This window comes from Puntigrus tetrazona, chromosome 3 (genome assembly GCF_018831695.1).
Source record: "Puntigrus tetrazona isolate hp1 chromosome 3, ASM1883169v1, whole genome shotgun sequence".
Taxonomy (NCBI): domain Eukaryota; kingdom Metazoa; phylum Chordata; class Actinopteri; order Cypriniformes; family Cyprinidae; genus Puntigrus; species Puntigrus tetrazona.
The window spans coordinates 1,235,129-1,253,615 of NC_056701.1; the positions used below are offsets into that span (position 1 = coordinate 1,235,129).

At 40.1% G+C, this 18,487-nt stretch overlaps 1 protein-coding gene and 2 pseudogenes across 2 annotated transcripts; all 3 read right to left on the minus strand.

Moving 5' to 3' along the window:
* Positions 1 to 1,380: 1,380 nt before the first annotated feature.
* Positions 1,381 to 7,907, minus strand: LOC122332661 (annotated as a pseudogene).
* Positions 7,908 to 11,893: 3,986 nt separating this feature from the next.
* LOC122330477 (GTPase IMAP family member 5-like) lies at positions 11,894 to 14,107 on the minus strand. 2 transcript variants are annotated; one of them, XM_043227526.1, is made up of 3 exons: positions 13,819 to 14,107; positions 13,619 to 13,704; positions 11,894 to 12,593 (listed from the first exon to the last, which is right to left on the minus strand). In XM_043227526.1, the coding sequence occupies exons 1-3, from the start codon at positions 14,019 to 14,021 to the stop codon at positions 12,532 to 12,534; spliced, it is 351 nt and encodes a 116-aa protein (XP_043083461.1). In that variant the 5' UTR covers positions 14,022 to 14,107; the 3' UTR covers positions 11,894 to 12,531. The 2 variants fall into 2 exon arrangements, with proteins under 2 accessions (XP_043083461.1, XP_043083451.1); XM_043227516.1 differs by lacking the exon at positions 13,819 to 14,107 and having other exon boundaries at positions 13,619 to 13,808.
* A 1,179-nt stretch (positions 14,108 to 15,286) lies between these two features.
* Positions 15,287 to 17,282, minus strand: LOC122330348 (annotated as a pseudogene).
* Positions 17,283 to 18,487: the final 1,205 nt, after the last annotated feature.

The window sequence follows — 18,487 nt, forward strand, 5'->3', positions numbered from 1 at the left end:
GAAACTGATAGTAGGAGAGCGCCAGCCAATGAGATTGTCTTTCATGCATTAGCCCCGCCCACTACCAGAGAAAGGGGCGGTTCTTAAAAGCTAAAGGTTTCCAAAGGAATATTTTAACAGGAAAATACAACAAAGAATGTTGTTTACATGTATCTTTGCGTGCGTGACACAAAGTAAAAAAAGAGTTTATGGTATGTCAAACACAGCTACACTGCGTGCTCATTTAGATGGGCTGAAAAACAATACTCTAATAATATCATAATGAATTATGACACATTAATTAAGACACATTCTGTCACCAGTAACGGTAACGCCGTTGTAACAGGAACAAACAAGGAAAATCAAAACGGCCTCTTGCTCTATTTTCTTTCTATTCTATGTTTTCTTTTTATTTATTATATAATTTAAAAAAAAATAGCTTATGTGTATTGCGTTACTAACTGAGAGTTGTTATAACACGTGTATATCATTTGTAAGTCGCTTTGGATAAAAGCAAATACGTTTATAATGAATTACATCTTCAAATAACATTACATCTTAAGTCTTCAAATAAAGTATTTTGTCATTTTTTGTTTTATATAAATACAGCCTATATATTAACTTTTTTACCGAAGTCCAACTTCAGCTGTGTACTTTTCGGTATAAAATATATTCAGTTTTCCGGCTGATGGACGATGTGGTGTCTCTTATATGATTACATTATTATCAGACAGACGTAACAGAAGACGGAAAAACGAAAAAAGATGAACTTGTTTTGGGGTCATCCGCCGTCAGCTGAGCTTTAAGACCGCCAGAAGAAACATGAATTATATCCAGCAGCAAGAAACAAAAGCACAAGGTTTACCATCTTTAGACGTAACAACCATCATGACTTTTTACTGAACTCTTCTTATTCGTGAAAATTTTTCACCCACCAAGCTAATGGTGCATTTGAATTTCTGTGTTTTATATATATATATATATATATATATATATATATATATATATATATATAGCGGGTAAAATGAGTATTGAACCCAGGAAATCCATTATATAAATATAAATTAAGTACTACTAACATTTTTCTTGCGTTTACAAAAATGTATTTTGTCCAGCAGATGTCCCCAGCGCTTCTGAACAGTGAATCAAACACTAAGCAATTTGTTCAGTTGACCTGAAGCTGTGAAAAGATTATTTTGCCCACAATCAGAGAAGAGAAGTGGCTCAGCCGAGACGAGATCGTGGTTTGGGTGGGAAGCGTGCAATAACTGGTGTTCAAGACATCTGAGCTTGAAAACGAAAACACACCATGCCACAAATATGTGTGTGTAGACAAGGCCAGATAGAAATGATGAAAATGCGGCCATGCTACGTGCTTATTATAAAAAACAGTTCAGTTTATCCTGATGGATAGTTTTATTTTCTATTATTTGACATTATTTAAAAAGCTGTCTCTTTGTGCTCTTCAGCTGTTTTTCAGCTGTCTTACGCCTGGATTTCTTGAACATCTGAAGGTGTTTGAAGCTCCTGCTGGATTTGTCCGTCTGTGTCAGGAGCTCTGGAGAGAGACGGAGAGTGTTAAAGAGAGACAGAGAGAGAGAGAGAGAGAGAGAGAGAGAGAGAGAGAGAGAGAGAGAGAGAGAGAGAGAGAGAGAGAGAGAGAGAGAGAGAGAGAGAGAGAGAGAGAGAGAGAGAGAGAGAGAGAGAGAGAGAGAGAGAGAGAGAGAGAGAGAGAGAGAGAGAGAGAGAGAGAGAGAGAGAGAGAGAGAGAGAGAGAGAGAGAGAGAGAGAGAGAGAGAGAGAGAGAGAGAGAGAGAGAGAGAGAGAGAGAGAGAGAGAGAGAGAGAGAGAGAGAGAGAGAGAGAGAGAGAGAGAGAGAGAGAGAGAGAGAGAGAGAGAGAGAGAGAGAGAGAGAGAGAGAGAGAGAGAGAGAGAGAGACAGAGAGAGAGAGAGAGAGAGAGAGAGAGAGAGAGAGAGAGAGAGACAGAGAGAGAGAGACAGAGAGAGAGAGAGAGAGAGAGAGAGAGACAGAGACAGACAGAGAGAGAGAGAGACATCAGCTTCTCACCCATCCTCTGGATCACAGCCGTCAGCATCACGTCCTCCTCCTCCTCCCTGATGAAGAACACACACATCCATCAGTAATAACACACACTCGTCATGTGACCTCACACTCCTGATCACGTGACCTCTGACCTCTGCCTGTCCTGATCCAGGCTGCTGATGATGTCATTCCTCTGCTGAATGATTGACAGCAGGCGTGACATCAGCTCATGTTCCTGACGTCTGTCATCAGAGCTCCAGTCCTGCTCTGAGAATCACACACACACACACACACACACACACACACACACACACACACACACACACACACACACACACACACACACACAGTACTCAGATCAGTAGATTAAAGCAGGCTTTCCACTAATCAATATTAAATCACATCAGTACAAACATACTGTATCCACACACACGATTTATTGTGTTTCTGGTCACCTGGTTTGTTGAAGAGGCATCTGATCTCAAACTCCACATCAGCCTGTTGATCCTCCAGACGTTGCTGCTTCACCCTAAAAACACACACATTACATGTTACACACACATATTCTGCTCAACATGGTGTGTATCTGTGTGATGTGTGTTCAATGCGTGTCACTTACATAGACACCAGCTCTGTGTCTCTCTGCGCACTAACATGTTCTTCTCATGAATCAGAAGAAACCAGTCGACTAGAAGACTCTCTGAAACATACACACGCGCACATATCTGTTAGCATGTCTCTTTGTTAGCACATTTAGCACATCTGCTAGTCATTAGCATTAGCATGTTGTTGTGCGAGGAGGAGGTGTGCGTCTCCTCATCTCTCTTCAGTTTTAGTGGCTATTACTGTACAGTAGAGACGGGTTTAACGGAGGCTCCGAAGCTCGTTTAACTCTATTGAAGCAGACGGGTTTGAAAGTATCAGATCTCTGTGATCACGTGACCGAGGATGTTTGTTAGCATTAGCACTAATAGCGTTGAATGCTACTTTGGTATTTTTAAGGAAAGTAACGCATTACCTTTGAGGTACTTTTTAAATCTGGACAACCAACTTATTTAACTCAGATGTTTCCTTCTAAAATAAGAAAGTAATGCATTACTTTAGTAGTTATGTAAAAACAGTAATCTAACGTGCATTGCATGTGTTTAGCGCATGTGGTGTTGTGTTTCTCACCGTTACTGCGTCTCCTCATCTCAGTCTCTAGCTGCACTCCTCTTCTCTCCAGCTCCAGCAGACGCTCCTCCAGCTTCTTCTGCTCCTCACACACCTGCTTCTCCGACACGCGTGTGTCTGTCATCACCTGAACACACACTCAATCAGTCAGAGACCAACAAACATGCTGAAAGAGAGAAGCCGAATCAGGCCCACACCTTAGGAGACGTGTTCATGAGTTCATGAAATATCTAAATCATTTAGGGTTTGGGCGCTTTTCAAGCGGAATGAAACTGCAAAAAGATGCTACAAACAACTAATAACAGATCTATTCAAATAATAATTAAATTTTACGCATTTTTCTGTCTCTCTTGTACATAAGTGAAGCTCTCTTATTAATATAAAGACCTGTTCACTCCAGCAGTGCAACAAAGACAGTTTGCCTCTCACCTTCCTCTTGACGAGCGGGAAACCACAAACAGAAGCTGCTGCCTGGTGCATGCTGGGAACTGAAGATGAGGTTTGGGGTTTGTGTGCAGCTGGGGTTTGATAACTGAAAGAGGTTTTCTTGACAAAGAGAGAGATGGTATGATGTTAAACAAACACAGAAAAACATCCTGTGTGAAGAGAAAAACAACAACCCACAAGCACAAACCATGACTCAGTCTGAGCGTGAGACGCTTGTTTGTCTGGTTCCTTGACTTACACATAAACTACAAGAATATTAGAGAGAAATCACATGACTCTGAACGGGAAATTAAAGCTGCATTGTGTTCTCTATTTCAGTTCAGTAAAGTGGAGATCCTAGTTCTTGGTCTGAATTTGGGTCTCAGGTCTAGACTGGTCTCTGAAGAGCTCATCTTATCATGACTATGTGATGAACTTGGCAAAGTTTCTTTACCTTCTCTGAAAGCTGACCCTCTAACAGCACAGACTAAATCAGACACTGATTCTCAACCTTTGACTCAGTTTTCAATTTCATAAAACACTTTTTGCAAAACGCAACACACAGTTCTCTGCAACACACCCAGATCTAACAGGATTTTGAATGCTGTGCTTCATTTTGCAAGTTGTGTAAGCAACAAAACTGTAAACGAGTCACAGACTGTGTATCAGTGCGTTTCTGAGGTTAAACCTGATACTGAGGGTCTCTGCTAACAACAGCAGCTCTATTCCCAGCCTGGAGATCACATGGTTCATCTAAACTAGAGGAGGCTAAATATAAACCAGCTTGAATGAGCACTGGTTGAGATAACCTGCTGGTTTGTGTCAGTTCTTCAGAAACTACCAGTACCTCTTCATCCTTGGACTCATCCTCATTGTCTTCCAAGAAAGGGTTAAAGGTCATGGGGCGGAGGCGAGAATGAGCAGGTTGAACAGGAGGAAGACGAGACCAAGGACCAGGATCAACCAGCTTCATCCAGGGATGTTCCTTACGGACACCGCTCTGAGACGAGACTGAGACAATCACTGTAATAATCAATTATTTATCTAAACACGACATTGAAAACAAGGCGAAGCACACAATATAGAGCCATATTAATAAAAGAACAATGAGCTTAAGATATCACCACTGTAACAATAATATATTCAGATTCAATTAAAATAAGGTTGTTTTAGCAACTATGAAGTGACATCAAACTAAAAGTGGCTCTATACCCGAGATTATTTTATATTGTATTAAATTAGTCAGTATTATGGATTTCATGTTTTCAGTCCTATTCACATGAACAAAAACAAACTCTGCTAAGCTTCAGTAAATGTAATGACATTACTACTGACAACAGTGTAAAATTTACAAGTAGTCAACCAGTATAACATTATTAATAATTCATTGCCTAGTGCATGCTGGGAAGAGAGTGAATGTGACTGAACAAAAACCTTTGCCTGTTTGAATTCAAATAAATGCATTAATCATTAATTATCACGACCACTGGAATTGCAAACACTTTGGCTCGTCCAATCAGCATGGAACTGTCTGTTTAATGATGTTTACACTGTAACAATAGTAACAAAGAGATTAAGATTCTAACCGTTGTCAGGACGATGATCCGGTGATCTGGGGAGGGGCGAGGAGGTTCCTGAGGCCCTGCCCTCTTTCTGGGAGCAGGTTTGGGAGGTTCTTGTATGTCAGTCTCTGATGAGATGGAAAGATGTCCTTCATTAAGTTTGTCTCCGTGACGTCTCACTCCTGTCTCTGTACAGCTCACTCTTTTCTCTATATGTCTCACTCTTTCCCCCGCAAGTCTCACTATTGTTTCTGTCCATCTCACTCCCGTCTCGGTCCGTCTCTCACTCCTGTCTCCATCTGTCTCGCTCTTATCTCTGTCCATCTCACTCCTGTCTCCGTGCATCTCTCTCCTGTCTCCGTCAGTCTTGTTCCTGTCTCCGTCAGTCTTGCTCCTGTCTCTGTGCACGTCTCACTCCTGTCTCTGTCCATCTCACTCCTGTCTCTGTCCATCTCGCTCCTGTCTCCGTGCATCTCGCTCCTGTCTCCGTCAGTCTTGCTCCTGTCTCTGTCCATCTCACTCCTGTCTCTGTCTGTCTCGCTCCTGTCTCCACCAGTCTTGCTCCTGTCTCTGTACGTCTCACTCCTGTCTCCGTCCGTCTCACTGGTGTTGCTCTGTGAGTGTTGATTTGTGGGCTGGTTGTGTTCAGAAGCTGGTCTGCAGGGATAACTGCACTGCAGTAAACCCACCTCACTGTCCACTGTGAAAGAGATCGGCAGCAGAGAGCGACGACAGCGACTGCACCTGAAACACCATCAGGACCGAGAGTCTGAGACAGAGTGAGTATGAACAGGTTTATCTATGCTTGTGAGGATCAGATGTCCTCACTTATTTGCTAAGGTTGTGTATGTGTGGGGCATACTGGGGACGAGGTCCTGTTAGGGTATGAACGTGTTTGTTACGGTGCTTTTAAATATTAACATTGTTTGAAAATAATTGCTTAGTGAACCTTTAAAAGCTTTATAAATTATTTTTATTAAGTCTAGTGTTTATATTAAAATCTTATGTTTTGCACATTTCTTTTCATATTTAGGTGTTATTCTTCTGATATAAAAATCAATGGAAGTCACAATATAGTGAAACAAACATGAGAGACATGTATTTAGAGAGAGTGTGTGTGTTCACTGTTAGTTTGTTTGCGTGTGATACTGTGTGTGTGTTTTACCTGAAGCATGAGCGGTGATAAAGTCGCCCTTTACTAAAACCCTCTGAATGAGATGAACACATGTGTGACAGACGTTACAGACTCGCTTATCTGACGATCTGACCACATCTGATGAGAACTGAGAGAATGAGAGCAGAGACATGAGTTATCAGACAGACAGACAGACAGACAGACAGACAGACAGACAGATAGATACCTTAGTGTGTGTCTGTTCTCGTGTTTTGAGTTGCTGGATTCATTGTTCACAGGAATCTTCTGACTCACTGATGAACATACAGAAAGTATCAATCAATAAAATGACACATTTCAGCTCTGATGAATCATGAAGAGCTTGAGATCTTTCGCAGCTGATCGGTACCGTGGGAGTTTCCTCTAAAGAGACTGTAGAGCTGAGAGATGTAAGTGATGATGGACAGAAGATCCGGCTCCTTCACAGACACCAGTTCATCTGGATCTAAAAGAGCAGGAATTCCCAGCTCACGCTCCGCAACGTCAAACGCCTGATGAAGAGGAATAAAGGACATGAGATCACTCAACACATTTATCATCGCGGGGAGTTTCTCTGGAGCAAGATCCTGATATCTGAGATAGCTCACTGTATTAGAGTTTCTAAAGGTCAATTAAGCTCTTTGAGTTTCTTATTTTTTTGTAAAATGTTCAACCTCTTTAACAAAAGGAACAAAAGTCCCAACTCACCAGACGCACGTTCTCATAGACGCTCTGTTTGGACAGGAGTGAAAATCTCTGCAGAGAAAAACAAACAGAGAGCTGAAAATCATACACAAGCAGAACACATCTGGATATGAAAAGAAACTGAGGCGGAAGACATATTTTATACTGACCAGAAAACACTACTAATATGTACTATATAACCAGTTTTCCAACTGGGCTATAGAGGAATCCAATCAACCATTACATCAAGTTACACTCACATTCAATCAATAAAGTCAAGTTGTTTTGTTTATATTATATTATATTATATTAAGCCACTGTGACCAGCTATAGTGTTGCTAAAAGGTGATTACAAGGTAAAAGAAACATCTCATACTGAAATATTACGGGCTACAATGGTTAACATTTAAGCTATCATACTCTGGTGCAGAGATGTTAAAATGCATGTAATTGTTTCTCTCTTTAACTAGTTTCCTCCATACATTGTTTAAGATTATCATGTATAGCCATGCATTCACGATTAGTGTTGATTCTTACAGTAGATCGGGTCTGTGTTTGTGGATGATCGCACAGAAAGCCAGTCCATCTGTGAATGAAGAGCTCATGTCTCTGATCTGAACATGGGAGTAACCTTCACAGACATCTCGACACCAGTCCTGAAGAGCTTTTAGTGAACACATGACCGGACAAAAATAAACAGTAACTCCTCTCAAAGAAGAGCTCGAATATAACGGGACACGAACGAATCAATCATGTCACTGTTCATCGGTCTCTGGTTGATTTTCCAGTTCCGTTTAGAAACGCACAAACAACTCCATCGGAGACCAGACGGTTAGGGATCCGCGTCTGTTTTCCGTCGCGGTCCGTCAATCCGCTGTCTGTCATTTGATTAGATCAAACCGACTGAGGATGGAGATCACGAATCCGTCTGAAGCGACCAGGCAAACAAACAGATCCCAAAACTCGTGCGAAATATAAAAACACTTCTAAACCACTTCTAAAGAAAACGCGTTACCAGAACACGTCTGAAAACAAAAAAACTTAAACACTTCTGAAAATCTGAAGTCTTAAAAGGCGAACTGCCTTTGAGGTTGTGGATGATCGAACTACTAAAGGAGGGCAGCTGTGCGCATGCGCCAAACGCGCGCACCGCTCAGGCAGCGTTTCAAGTATTCAACAAACGAGTGATATAGGCGTGGCCAACTTTAACTGTCAGGTGCATTCAAGTTTAGGTTCAGGTATGCTCTGACAGTTTACAGCACTGTTTAAAACCGTTAATAAGTCAATCCGTTTTGACAATAACCAAAACAAGCTTTTATAAGCCATATCAGAGTCATAGCGCCTCCTTCCGGAGAGAAACAGAGCTACAAAACCCAGAAGTGAAAGTGAAAGACTTTGAGCTCGAGCTGAATTCTGATGTGTCTTGTACTGTTTTTTTTAATCAGCAAAAAGATCTGAGATAAAGAAGATACAACTAAAATAATGAGAAGAAAAAGATCAGATTAATTTCTAAGAAAGTCTTAAGAAAGACCACATGTATTAAGAGTACAGTATGCTGAGATCAGAACAACTTATTAACAACAAACAGAAGCTGTCGCACAAAACAATATAACTAGAATCATTAAACTATTGCTAAGGTTTTGTTGAGTGACTGTTTACTGCGTTAAGTTACACACCAGTATAATTCACAGAAACCTGATTTTACTAGAAGAAGAGAACAGACTTGCAGGACTTGTCAGATAAGTTAATCCTGAAACAACTGTCTGAAGAAGCAGAAGAAGAAGGTGTGTTTTTTTACTTCACGCAAATAACCTTACACGAGTATACTGTTAAACTAAACCAATACACAAACACATAACAGGGGTTAGACATTATAGAGATTGTACAGGTGAGACTGCATGTTAATTTTGCCAAAATGTTGCAATGCGGCGTTGCTTTTTATCTGGGATGTGCATCATTTCTTATGAAAATTTTAATAAATATAAATCATTGCAACCTCCAAGCCGGTTCCAGAGCCAAGGCGTATTTACTCATGTAGTTCACTCTAAAATCTATTATATGCCTATGGACCTAAACCATAAAACACAATGCAATGAAGCACACAGTCTAAAATACAAGTCATGAAATCATGAAAATGTGCTGTCATGCATTTCACTTTTTTTTTACTGTGCAGTTTTAAGTGTAACTGGATCGTCTGCCAGTGACATGTTTGTATTAACACAGTGCACATTTTCACATTTACATTTATTAACTTACAATACAGTTTAGTGTTTAGTCAGTTTAGATTCAGTTGGTAATAAGCAAACAGACATTTTGTGCCTCTAACGAGTGCTTTGGACCATTCTGATCTGAATGCAATGCATTGTATGCGGAAAAAACTTTGAGGTTTGCCACAGGGATTGTCCCAATGCCAAGAATGCAACTGAATGTTACTTAAAGCACCTTCAAACTTGAAAAACCACTGAAAGCTACCTTTGAACCAGAAATGAGAGAATATTTATGTACATATTTACAGCTGTCCCTGAGGTAAGTTTCTGGGCTCTCAAATGTTACAGTATGCATTTTCAAAGATGAAAATAGTTTTAGTCTGCCTTTTACTTTGAGAAGCTGCTCTCATTGTCAGTTTGTTACGAACCATACCTGATAAGGTTTAGGATTGATCCAGGCAATCATGAAGTAAGATAAGTGTTTCTGTGTGTGTATGTCTTTGCAGCTCTAGAAGAAGCAGAGAGAGTGCTAGAAGGAAACCATCATTTGCTGTCACACTGGTGCCTAGTGTATCAGATATACATCTTTGGAGAGACCTATTGCATCTGACCTCTGATCCTTTGTCACGAAAATAATCATTAGAACATATGTTTCAAGTTTGGAAAGAAGTATTTGTCTGATAGTCGAACCTCGGATCCAAGAGGAACAATGTGGCTTTCGTCCCTGGTCTGGGAACACTGGACCAGCTCTATTCCATCTTCAGGGTACTGGAGGGAGTTTTCTTAACCAGTTCACATGTGCTTTGTGGATTTGGAGAAGACATTCGACCGGGTCCCTCACGGTGTCCTGTGGGTGGTGCTCTGGGAGTATGGGGTCCGGGGCCCTTTGCTAAGGGATATCCGTTCCCTGTCTGATCGGAGCAGGAGCTTGGTTTGCAATGCCGGCATTAAGTCAGACTTGTTCCTGGTGCATGTTGGACTCGCAGGCTGCCCTTCGTCACTGGTCCTGTTCATTATCTTTATAGACAGGATTTCTAGGCTGGAAGGGTTTCAGTTTGGTGACCTTTTGCAGGTGAGCTTTTTGCAGATGATGTTGTCCTGTTGGCTACATCAAGCCAGGACCTACAGCATGCAGCGTGAAGTGGCTGGGATGAGAATCAGCACCTCTAAGTCTGAGGCCATGGTTCCCAGTTGGACTAGGGTACAGGTTGGTAGAGATCTCCTGCCTCAGGTGGAGGAGTTTGAGTATCTTGGGGTCTTGATCACGAGTGAGGGATAGATGGAACGAGAGATCGACAGACGGATCGGTGCAGCTTCTGCAGTAATGCAGGTGTGGTGAGGAAGGAGCTGAGCTGCAAGGCATAGCTCTCGATTTACCGGTCAATCTACGCTCCTACTCACACCTATTGTATGTATCTGGGTCATCCCGGTATATACTCATCTTGGGAAGTGATGGCATCCACTACCCAATGAGCCAACCTCAACCCTGTTTAGGACAGCATTCCCCTCTGCTGTCCCCAAAGCTGAAAAAGTGTTACTAGGAGCTAGGCACGAACAGGACACAGCAGTGTAAGGGCTGGGTCTGCCTCGCCCAAGCGCAGTGCTTGCAAGTTCACCACCTGATCTCAAAATGGAGGCCTGGCAGTTTAGTATCATGCCGGGCAGAGATGTGTTTGATGGTCGCCGTCTGTTTCTGGACTGCCGAGAACCGCTGGGCAGAGTCCTCAGCAGTGTCGCCTGGGAGAAGGATGTGTTGAGAAAGCTAACTTTGTTGGCGCTCACTCATCTATGCCAGGTTCAGCCAGAGAGGGGACACTTGGACCACCACGGTGTACATCACCTGGCTGAGGGACCATGTTGTGACCTTCACAGTCATTGTGTGCAATAACTGCATCAACCTCGGTCTGAACTACACTCTGCTTGAGTACCTTGATGTAGGCTTGGTGTATCTGCAGGATGGATATCAAGGTGGAGGCGGTCTGCCCTGCAGCACTGCCAGGAAAAAAGGCACTTGGGTGGAGCATGAGCCCAGATACCACTCATCCAGCCTTTTGGGAGAATGTGGGGAATTTACCTCCAGCCTGATGCTCTTGGCGGCCTGAAGGAGCATGGCTGTCAACTCAGCCTCTGATTCCTTATGAGCAACAACCACAGTGATAATGATACACACCATAATGATGCACACTTTCTTTGTGGTAACAAAGCCTATCAATTCCTTCCTAAACGACGGAGAGGTAGATGATATTTTGCCTACCTCTTGCCAGCAATGTAAGCAGTGTCCGAGGACTATGTGAAGCATCATTTAATCATGACACATAGTAAACGTTACATTTCAGAGACCAAAAAAATGGTTAGGAAGATTTATTCAATGTTTGACTAATACAAGCAATATTGTTTTGTTTTATTGTATCCAATAAAAGTCTTCAACAACTTTACAAAACACAAAAAGGTTTGTGTGTTGCTGCTGTTACAAACAGTTCTTTTCTTTAAAGTTTGTTTCCTTCTGCTTCTTAAGAAATGTATGTTCATATCTTTCTTTCTTTCTTATTTCCCTTCACATTACTATGCTTCGGTTCCTTTGCTCCGCTTCCCGCGTTAAAAACACACACACGTGCACAAACACACGCACACGCACGCCTTTCAAGCACAAGCACACACACGCACACACACAAAAAAACAAACACACAAACGCTAACGCGCACACGCACACATGCACACACACACGCAAGACTTTGCATAACCAGGACTCTGTTTTTGTTTCAGGACACACTTTATATATTTTCCCAAGCAGCTCTTGAACTTGTCCGGTGAGGCCTTTTCCATGTTGTTGAACACATGGTATCTCTCATCATATTCTTTCACAAGGCTCTCCAGTTGTTCATTCTCACGGATGAATTCATCAATCGCAAGCTTCTCCTTCTCCAGCTGATCTCCTTCAGTGAAGACGATCCAGGTTTTCTTTAAACGTGTTTCTCCCAGCAGCTCCTCGATTCTCTTCACGATCAGTCTGTCTTTTTCGGTAAATCTGCCGGTTTTGATGATCAGCAGGAACACGCAGAGACCCGATTCGCATGTCTTGAAAATGTCAAGCATCTTCTGGATTTTATCAGCGCTCAGCTTCGCGTTAGATAATCCCGGTGTGTCATAAACGGTGACCCGTTGTTTGCAGACGGTCCCAGTTTCCACAGCTATGTCTTGTGTGACTAAACTGAAACTTCCCTTTGATTTAAACGCTTGTCTTCCCAATATTGTGTTTCCCGAGGCACTTTTCCCGGCTCCTATTTTTCCCAGTAACACCAAATTCAAATTTCCATGCATTCTAACATTCCTTTGTTTCTGCGATGGGGCTTAGAAATCAAAAGTGCTGTAAAACAAAAAAACACATATCAAAGACTTTTAATGCAATGAATATAGCATGTGAGAATGGTACTGTAAGAACCTTGATGGTCCAGAGAGTCCCACTTGGTGCTTAATTGCATCTGATTCCATTATTATTATTTTTATTGTTGTTGTATCTGGATCCAATATAAAATTACCTGAACATTTAAAATGATGCTGGAATGATACCATGCGATACTGTAAACAAATATTGATGTTTCAAAACCAAGTAAGGACAACTGCACCAATCCAAAACCGATTCTATCCTACATCTTGGAAAATATGACCCAAATAAGAGTCCTCACCGTACTGAAGAAACCCTCTTCCGCTAAATCGTGCTAGCTATTGTAGATGCTGTGAGGAAAAGCTAGAAGTCACCTCCTGGATCCTCAAGCGATAGTCTAGTAACCGAGACGACTTCTTTACGTTTACAGACGTGACGTAATGACGAGTGCCATGCTTGAATTTCCCAAGAAAACCTACCTAAGTTTAAATGAAGCTAAATCAGGCTAAAGTAAGGCGATAGTTCTAAACGCTGGCTGGATATGTCATTTTCCAATAATTCAATAACTCTTCAAACAGTAACACTTAAATTGTATATATATAAATATATATAATTTTTTTAAATTGTAACTGAAGTGTTAGTCTTTCGCTTTCAATGCATGCACGATTTAATAATGTTTACTGTAATTATAATCGTATGCTGCAGCCTAATGTAAACAAGGAACATACATGATAAAGATTAGCATATCATTCTTGTTTTGCGAAGAATTGTTACACGAGAAAACACTATAACGCTACCTTGTTGGTATTTCTGGGCTGTTGTTTTATGGTTAATAGAGCCCTGCATATTTCACACAGGCTTACATTTTTACGTTGATGCTTTTAAAATGAATTATGTTTATAGTTAGCGTCCTATAATTTGTGTATAATTTATTTACGGTGTGCGAAGTGAGCAAACACAGCAGGGTCGTCTAGTAACTTTAGTAAGTTGTGCAGAGTATTACTTACTAGTCTCGGACATCCAGTTTCTCAGGTGATGTCTGGGAGAAAGGGAGAAGCTCGAGAAGCTCGCGCTCTTCGCGCTTTTCTTGTCACTGTGTAAAAACCGCATTTAATATAAAACGCCCGCGTGCTTCAACGCGTTGAAAAACAAGAGAACTGCGATACAACTGAGAAAAGGCATCGTCTAACCGCTAGTTTAAACCTACCTTACAGAAAAAGGAGGTGGTTGGTTTTGAAGTGAGCTGGCATTTGTTTTTCCGCGGAAATAGTTAAAGGCGGGAACGTTCAGCGCAAAGCGTTCTTCTTCTTCTTCTTCTTCTTCTTCTTCTTCTTCTTCTTCTTTCTTCTTCTTCTTCTTCTTCTTCTTCTTCTTCTCGGGTTGGCTTGCATCCAGAGTCGTTGAACTCATTGTTCCCGTAAATCTCGCTTTTTTATTTCATCACGTTTTCCTGTGTTCTTCGGGGCTGTGCAAATCATTGATTCACATTGACATTGACTGACATTAATAGAATCGATTTCATATTTTTAAGCTGTTCATAGCTAACATGCACTATTCTTTTGTTTTAAATAGCCCTATATAAAAATACTATTAAAATAATACAATAAAAATAATATTAAGACAGTAAACCTTTTTTCTCAATCGATCTGCACGTATTGTCTTTTAGCTGCATTTTTAATTATTTAGCCAAAAACACGTAAAACATAACAATAATAAAAACAAGGTTTCTTAAAATGTAAAAAAAAAAGTTATCTGTTTTTGCTATTTATCGTTATTTCGGGTTTATATGTAGGTTTACTTTGCTCTCAGTCCATTCTAGTGCTGTTGTGATCTTATCTCACTTCTTTGACTGACTGAAAAATTTAAGTAATAGATTTTAATATAAGCCCAGCCACCACAAAACCAGGCTTAACACTGGAATCAATGTTTTAGAAAAAACAGAACAGTTAATCTTAAAAAAGCACATACATAAAACCAAACAGGAAATAAAGCACGGATCAGATAATAATATTCTGTATCCCAAACTCCTGAAACATGTCTTATAGTGCAATTTACGAAAGAAATAAATGAAATCTGTGTGTGCCTATAATATTCAAATGTAACTCCACTTTGTAATCTTAACATTGTAATTTGTATGTAACTTTAACTTACGCATTTTATCGCACCGATTATATTTATTTTGGCCAACAATTTATTTTAAAATGTCATTTTTACATGTGTTACTTACTGTAATAACAACAATATGCACAATTCCATGCAAGGAACCCCAAACCAAACCCAAAGTCCAACCATTACCTGATGATAAGTGCATGCAGTCAATTAATATCACCCAGTACTTAAACATATGATTACAACAAGAATGTCGTAAACTACAGTATTCTCTGGTGATGAAAAGACTGGGATGACGTGTCTTCATAGTTCAAAAGCGCCAGCACTGCATTTCCTGTAATAAGAGAGTGAAAGAACAGAATAGTGCTTCTCACCGGCGTTACGGGGGCTCTGTGATTGAACAGAATCCGAGACACGTCCACTTAATTAAATTTACGGTAAAAGTTTATTTTCAAGCAATATTGTACACTCTGTAAGCCTTATACACGTTAAACTGGAATGATGTGGAAATGCGCAACTGTAACTAAAAGAAGTGGAACTGTAAAACAGTGCGTTCCTGCACTATATACAAGAGAAAACCCAAAGATCTAACCAGACCTTTCATGTCATTTTACTGTAAAATGCTGTTATTGGACAGTTTTTAAAAGCAAACAAAAGCAACTGATGCATAATTTACAGTCAACCTGTAAACCGATGTTCCCAGCATTCCCTGCCTGACACTTGATTATATTTAGATGTTTTTAATTAGTTATGTACACTTAGACTTTATGTTAATGTTTAATGCAGTGTTTAAGGATTATCATGATTATTATGGTGGATGTCAGAAGGTACAAAACAGATTTGAATAATACTGTTATTAATTAACCGGTTTGCTTTGTAAATGCGTGTCATTTATTTATTATTTTGTCAATGATCTTGTCCACAATCGTCTTCACTTTACTGTCGTGAACATGTTTCTGCTGAGCCTCCTGTCTGATCTCTCGGAGCCTTGCGTTATAATACCTCTTGAACTCGTTCATCCTGTCGTCCTGCTTCTTCTTCTCTTCAGCGAACCTTGACTCCAGGTCGCTCTGTAAGCTTTGTAATTTCACGCTAAATTCCTCCTCAGTCTGTTTTCTTTGGTTGTCAGCATGTCCTCCAAGTCCTTGTAAGCGTCGTTGGTGAAATATTGACCTCCGTTGGCAGCGATCATGTCGTCCACCTTCTCCAGAAACTCTACAACTTGATCGCGATCCTGCATGTTTTCATTATCGAAGACGTGATAACGTCGCTTATAGAGACTCAAGATTTCATTCAGGTGTTCACCACCTCCCTCGATATCAGCGGGGGTCACCCGATCGCCGTGAGTGAAGAGGACGAATGTGTGTTTATCTGCTTCTTCTCCAAATATAGCTCGGATCATCTTGACTGACTCTTTCTCTTCTTCACTGAAGAGGGCCAGCTGAATGACCAGGATGATGGCGTGAGGTCCCGGTGTGGTCATGGTTATACATTTACCGATCTTCTGTTTGAGAAGATCCTCCTCTGAAACACTGGTGTCGAACATACCAGGCGTATCTACTACGGTTATCTCTCTGCCAGCCACGTTTTCCGTCTCTTTCGAGCACTCTTTGGTTACAGAGGAAGCACTTTTCGCTACCCTGAAGGCTTTTCTGCCCAGGATGGTGTTTCCAGAGGAGCTTTTACCTGCTCCAGTCAATCCGACCAACACGAATCTTCTCATAGACACTGATGGAGAAAAAAAAATTCTAATAATTCTCTTAATTCTAATATTGTCAAGCTAAACAAGTTATACTTACAATCTGGAGTATTTGAAGCAATGCTTCCATCACTACCTACAAAAAAAATAATAAAACAAAACATGTTTCAATTAAAATAAATGTTTATCGTTTAGGAAAAAAATACTATTTCACTTTATCGCACAGAAAAACAGCAAACTTCTGTTTGTATTTATCTGTTTGGGTCCAAATGCATAAAATCAAAGGCTAAAAATATGGAGAGGGGGAAAAAAGAAAACATCTCAGGGAAAGACAGAAGACATCGCTTATTGCACATATCCCAATTTTTACAGTCTCTCATTATCATCATCAGTATCATAAGAATCGTTTTACATTTGCAGGTGTGCATTTGCAGTTAAATATCGCGTTGACTTTACGCTATAAAAACAGATTTAAAGTTCATTAATTATCCGTGTCAGAGTACAGTACTTCACAGCGTGCGTGGCTTAGTTTCAGGTTGATTTGTAGTTTAAAGTGCGTTAAAAAAATACTCTCGGATATTTTCTGTGAAATTACTTACTGTACGTAAAGCCAAAACAGCGACAGTATCGTGCATTTTACGACACCGGCCTAATCGAGTCGAAAGTAAAACAGAACGATATTTTTTCCTATAGATATGTGTGCGCAGTAAACAGATTCGCAAACTAATACCAATAAACCTATTTTGAACTTAAATGCTCTTGCGATAAAGACACATTTACCTCTTCTCTTTGTCGTGTCGCTTGAGGACGACATGATGCACGGCAGACAGGTGAGATCTAGAAGGAAGACGATCTTTTACTCAAACGCGGAAAAAGAAAGTCATCCGATACAGCCCTTTCTCCCGAAACTAGGGATCAGTTAAATAGCGACATCCAGAGACTAACAACCTGCTCCTAGCGATGAATATTTAAATAATCCTCACTGTAGACTGTAACTTCTGCTTCTGGACACCGCTGAAAACAGTTGATCTTTTTAAGGCTTTATTGTGTGATTTTTCCTGATCACTGTACTTGTGGTCAAAGTACAGGACAAAACAATATTCGCTTTTATTTTTTGCTTTTTTAAAATTAAATCTATGACGCACAATAAGCCTGCAGCATTTATAGACTTTTGTCACTTGATTGCACGCTGTAATTTTTCCTTTTCCAAGTCTATTTGAAAGAAAGATTAGTTTACTATTTCGATTTTTCTATTTCAAAATTTTAGGTTTAAATGTACTTGAAGTTGCAAATATACAAGACATTTCCGAGTGAAAAAAGCAACCATTAGGTTTTGCCGTTGCGACAAATTCACCATATGTGCAGACATACAGAGGAATCGAAATACTGTTTTATATATATATATATATATGAAAGCTCCATCTGTCATCAATGGTTCTGACTGTAATATTATAAAGCTACAAGAATTTTTTTGTGTGGAAAGAAAAAAATAATGACTTTCATACTTCTTTTCATATTTTCTCAAATTGTGTTCTGAAGATGAACAAAGCTTTGGAAAGACTCGATTAAGCATTTTCATTTTTAGATGGAGTAACCTTTAAGATTAGGTTTAAGACTAAATTTGTGGATTGAAATGTTTATCTAGAAACACATCTAATCCAGCATAATTGAGTTCCTGGCCCAAAACACTAGTCATGTAGTAGACTTGATTACCTGGATCAGGTGAGTTTAATCTAAAATGTGCAAAACATGACGACAGCACCCCCTATCGGTCAAAGCTAATACACCATAAAATCAAGCCATAGTAATGATATTTATGATTGTTTCTTAGAAAAGGGAAAACTGTTGAGCTATATTTAACATAATATGCAGAAAAATAATGCTGGCTGAATATGCATTACAGTTTTTTTTTTATCAGCCAAACTGTATTTTTTATTTTTGGCCACATTTTGTTAAATAAACACAAACTCTACATTTCAAAATGCTTAATTTCATTTCCGACATATTTAATAACTTTATCAAAACGCGGCAAGCCTGATTCAAAAAGTCAAAACTTTAGCACTATTTT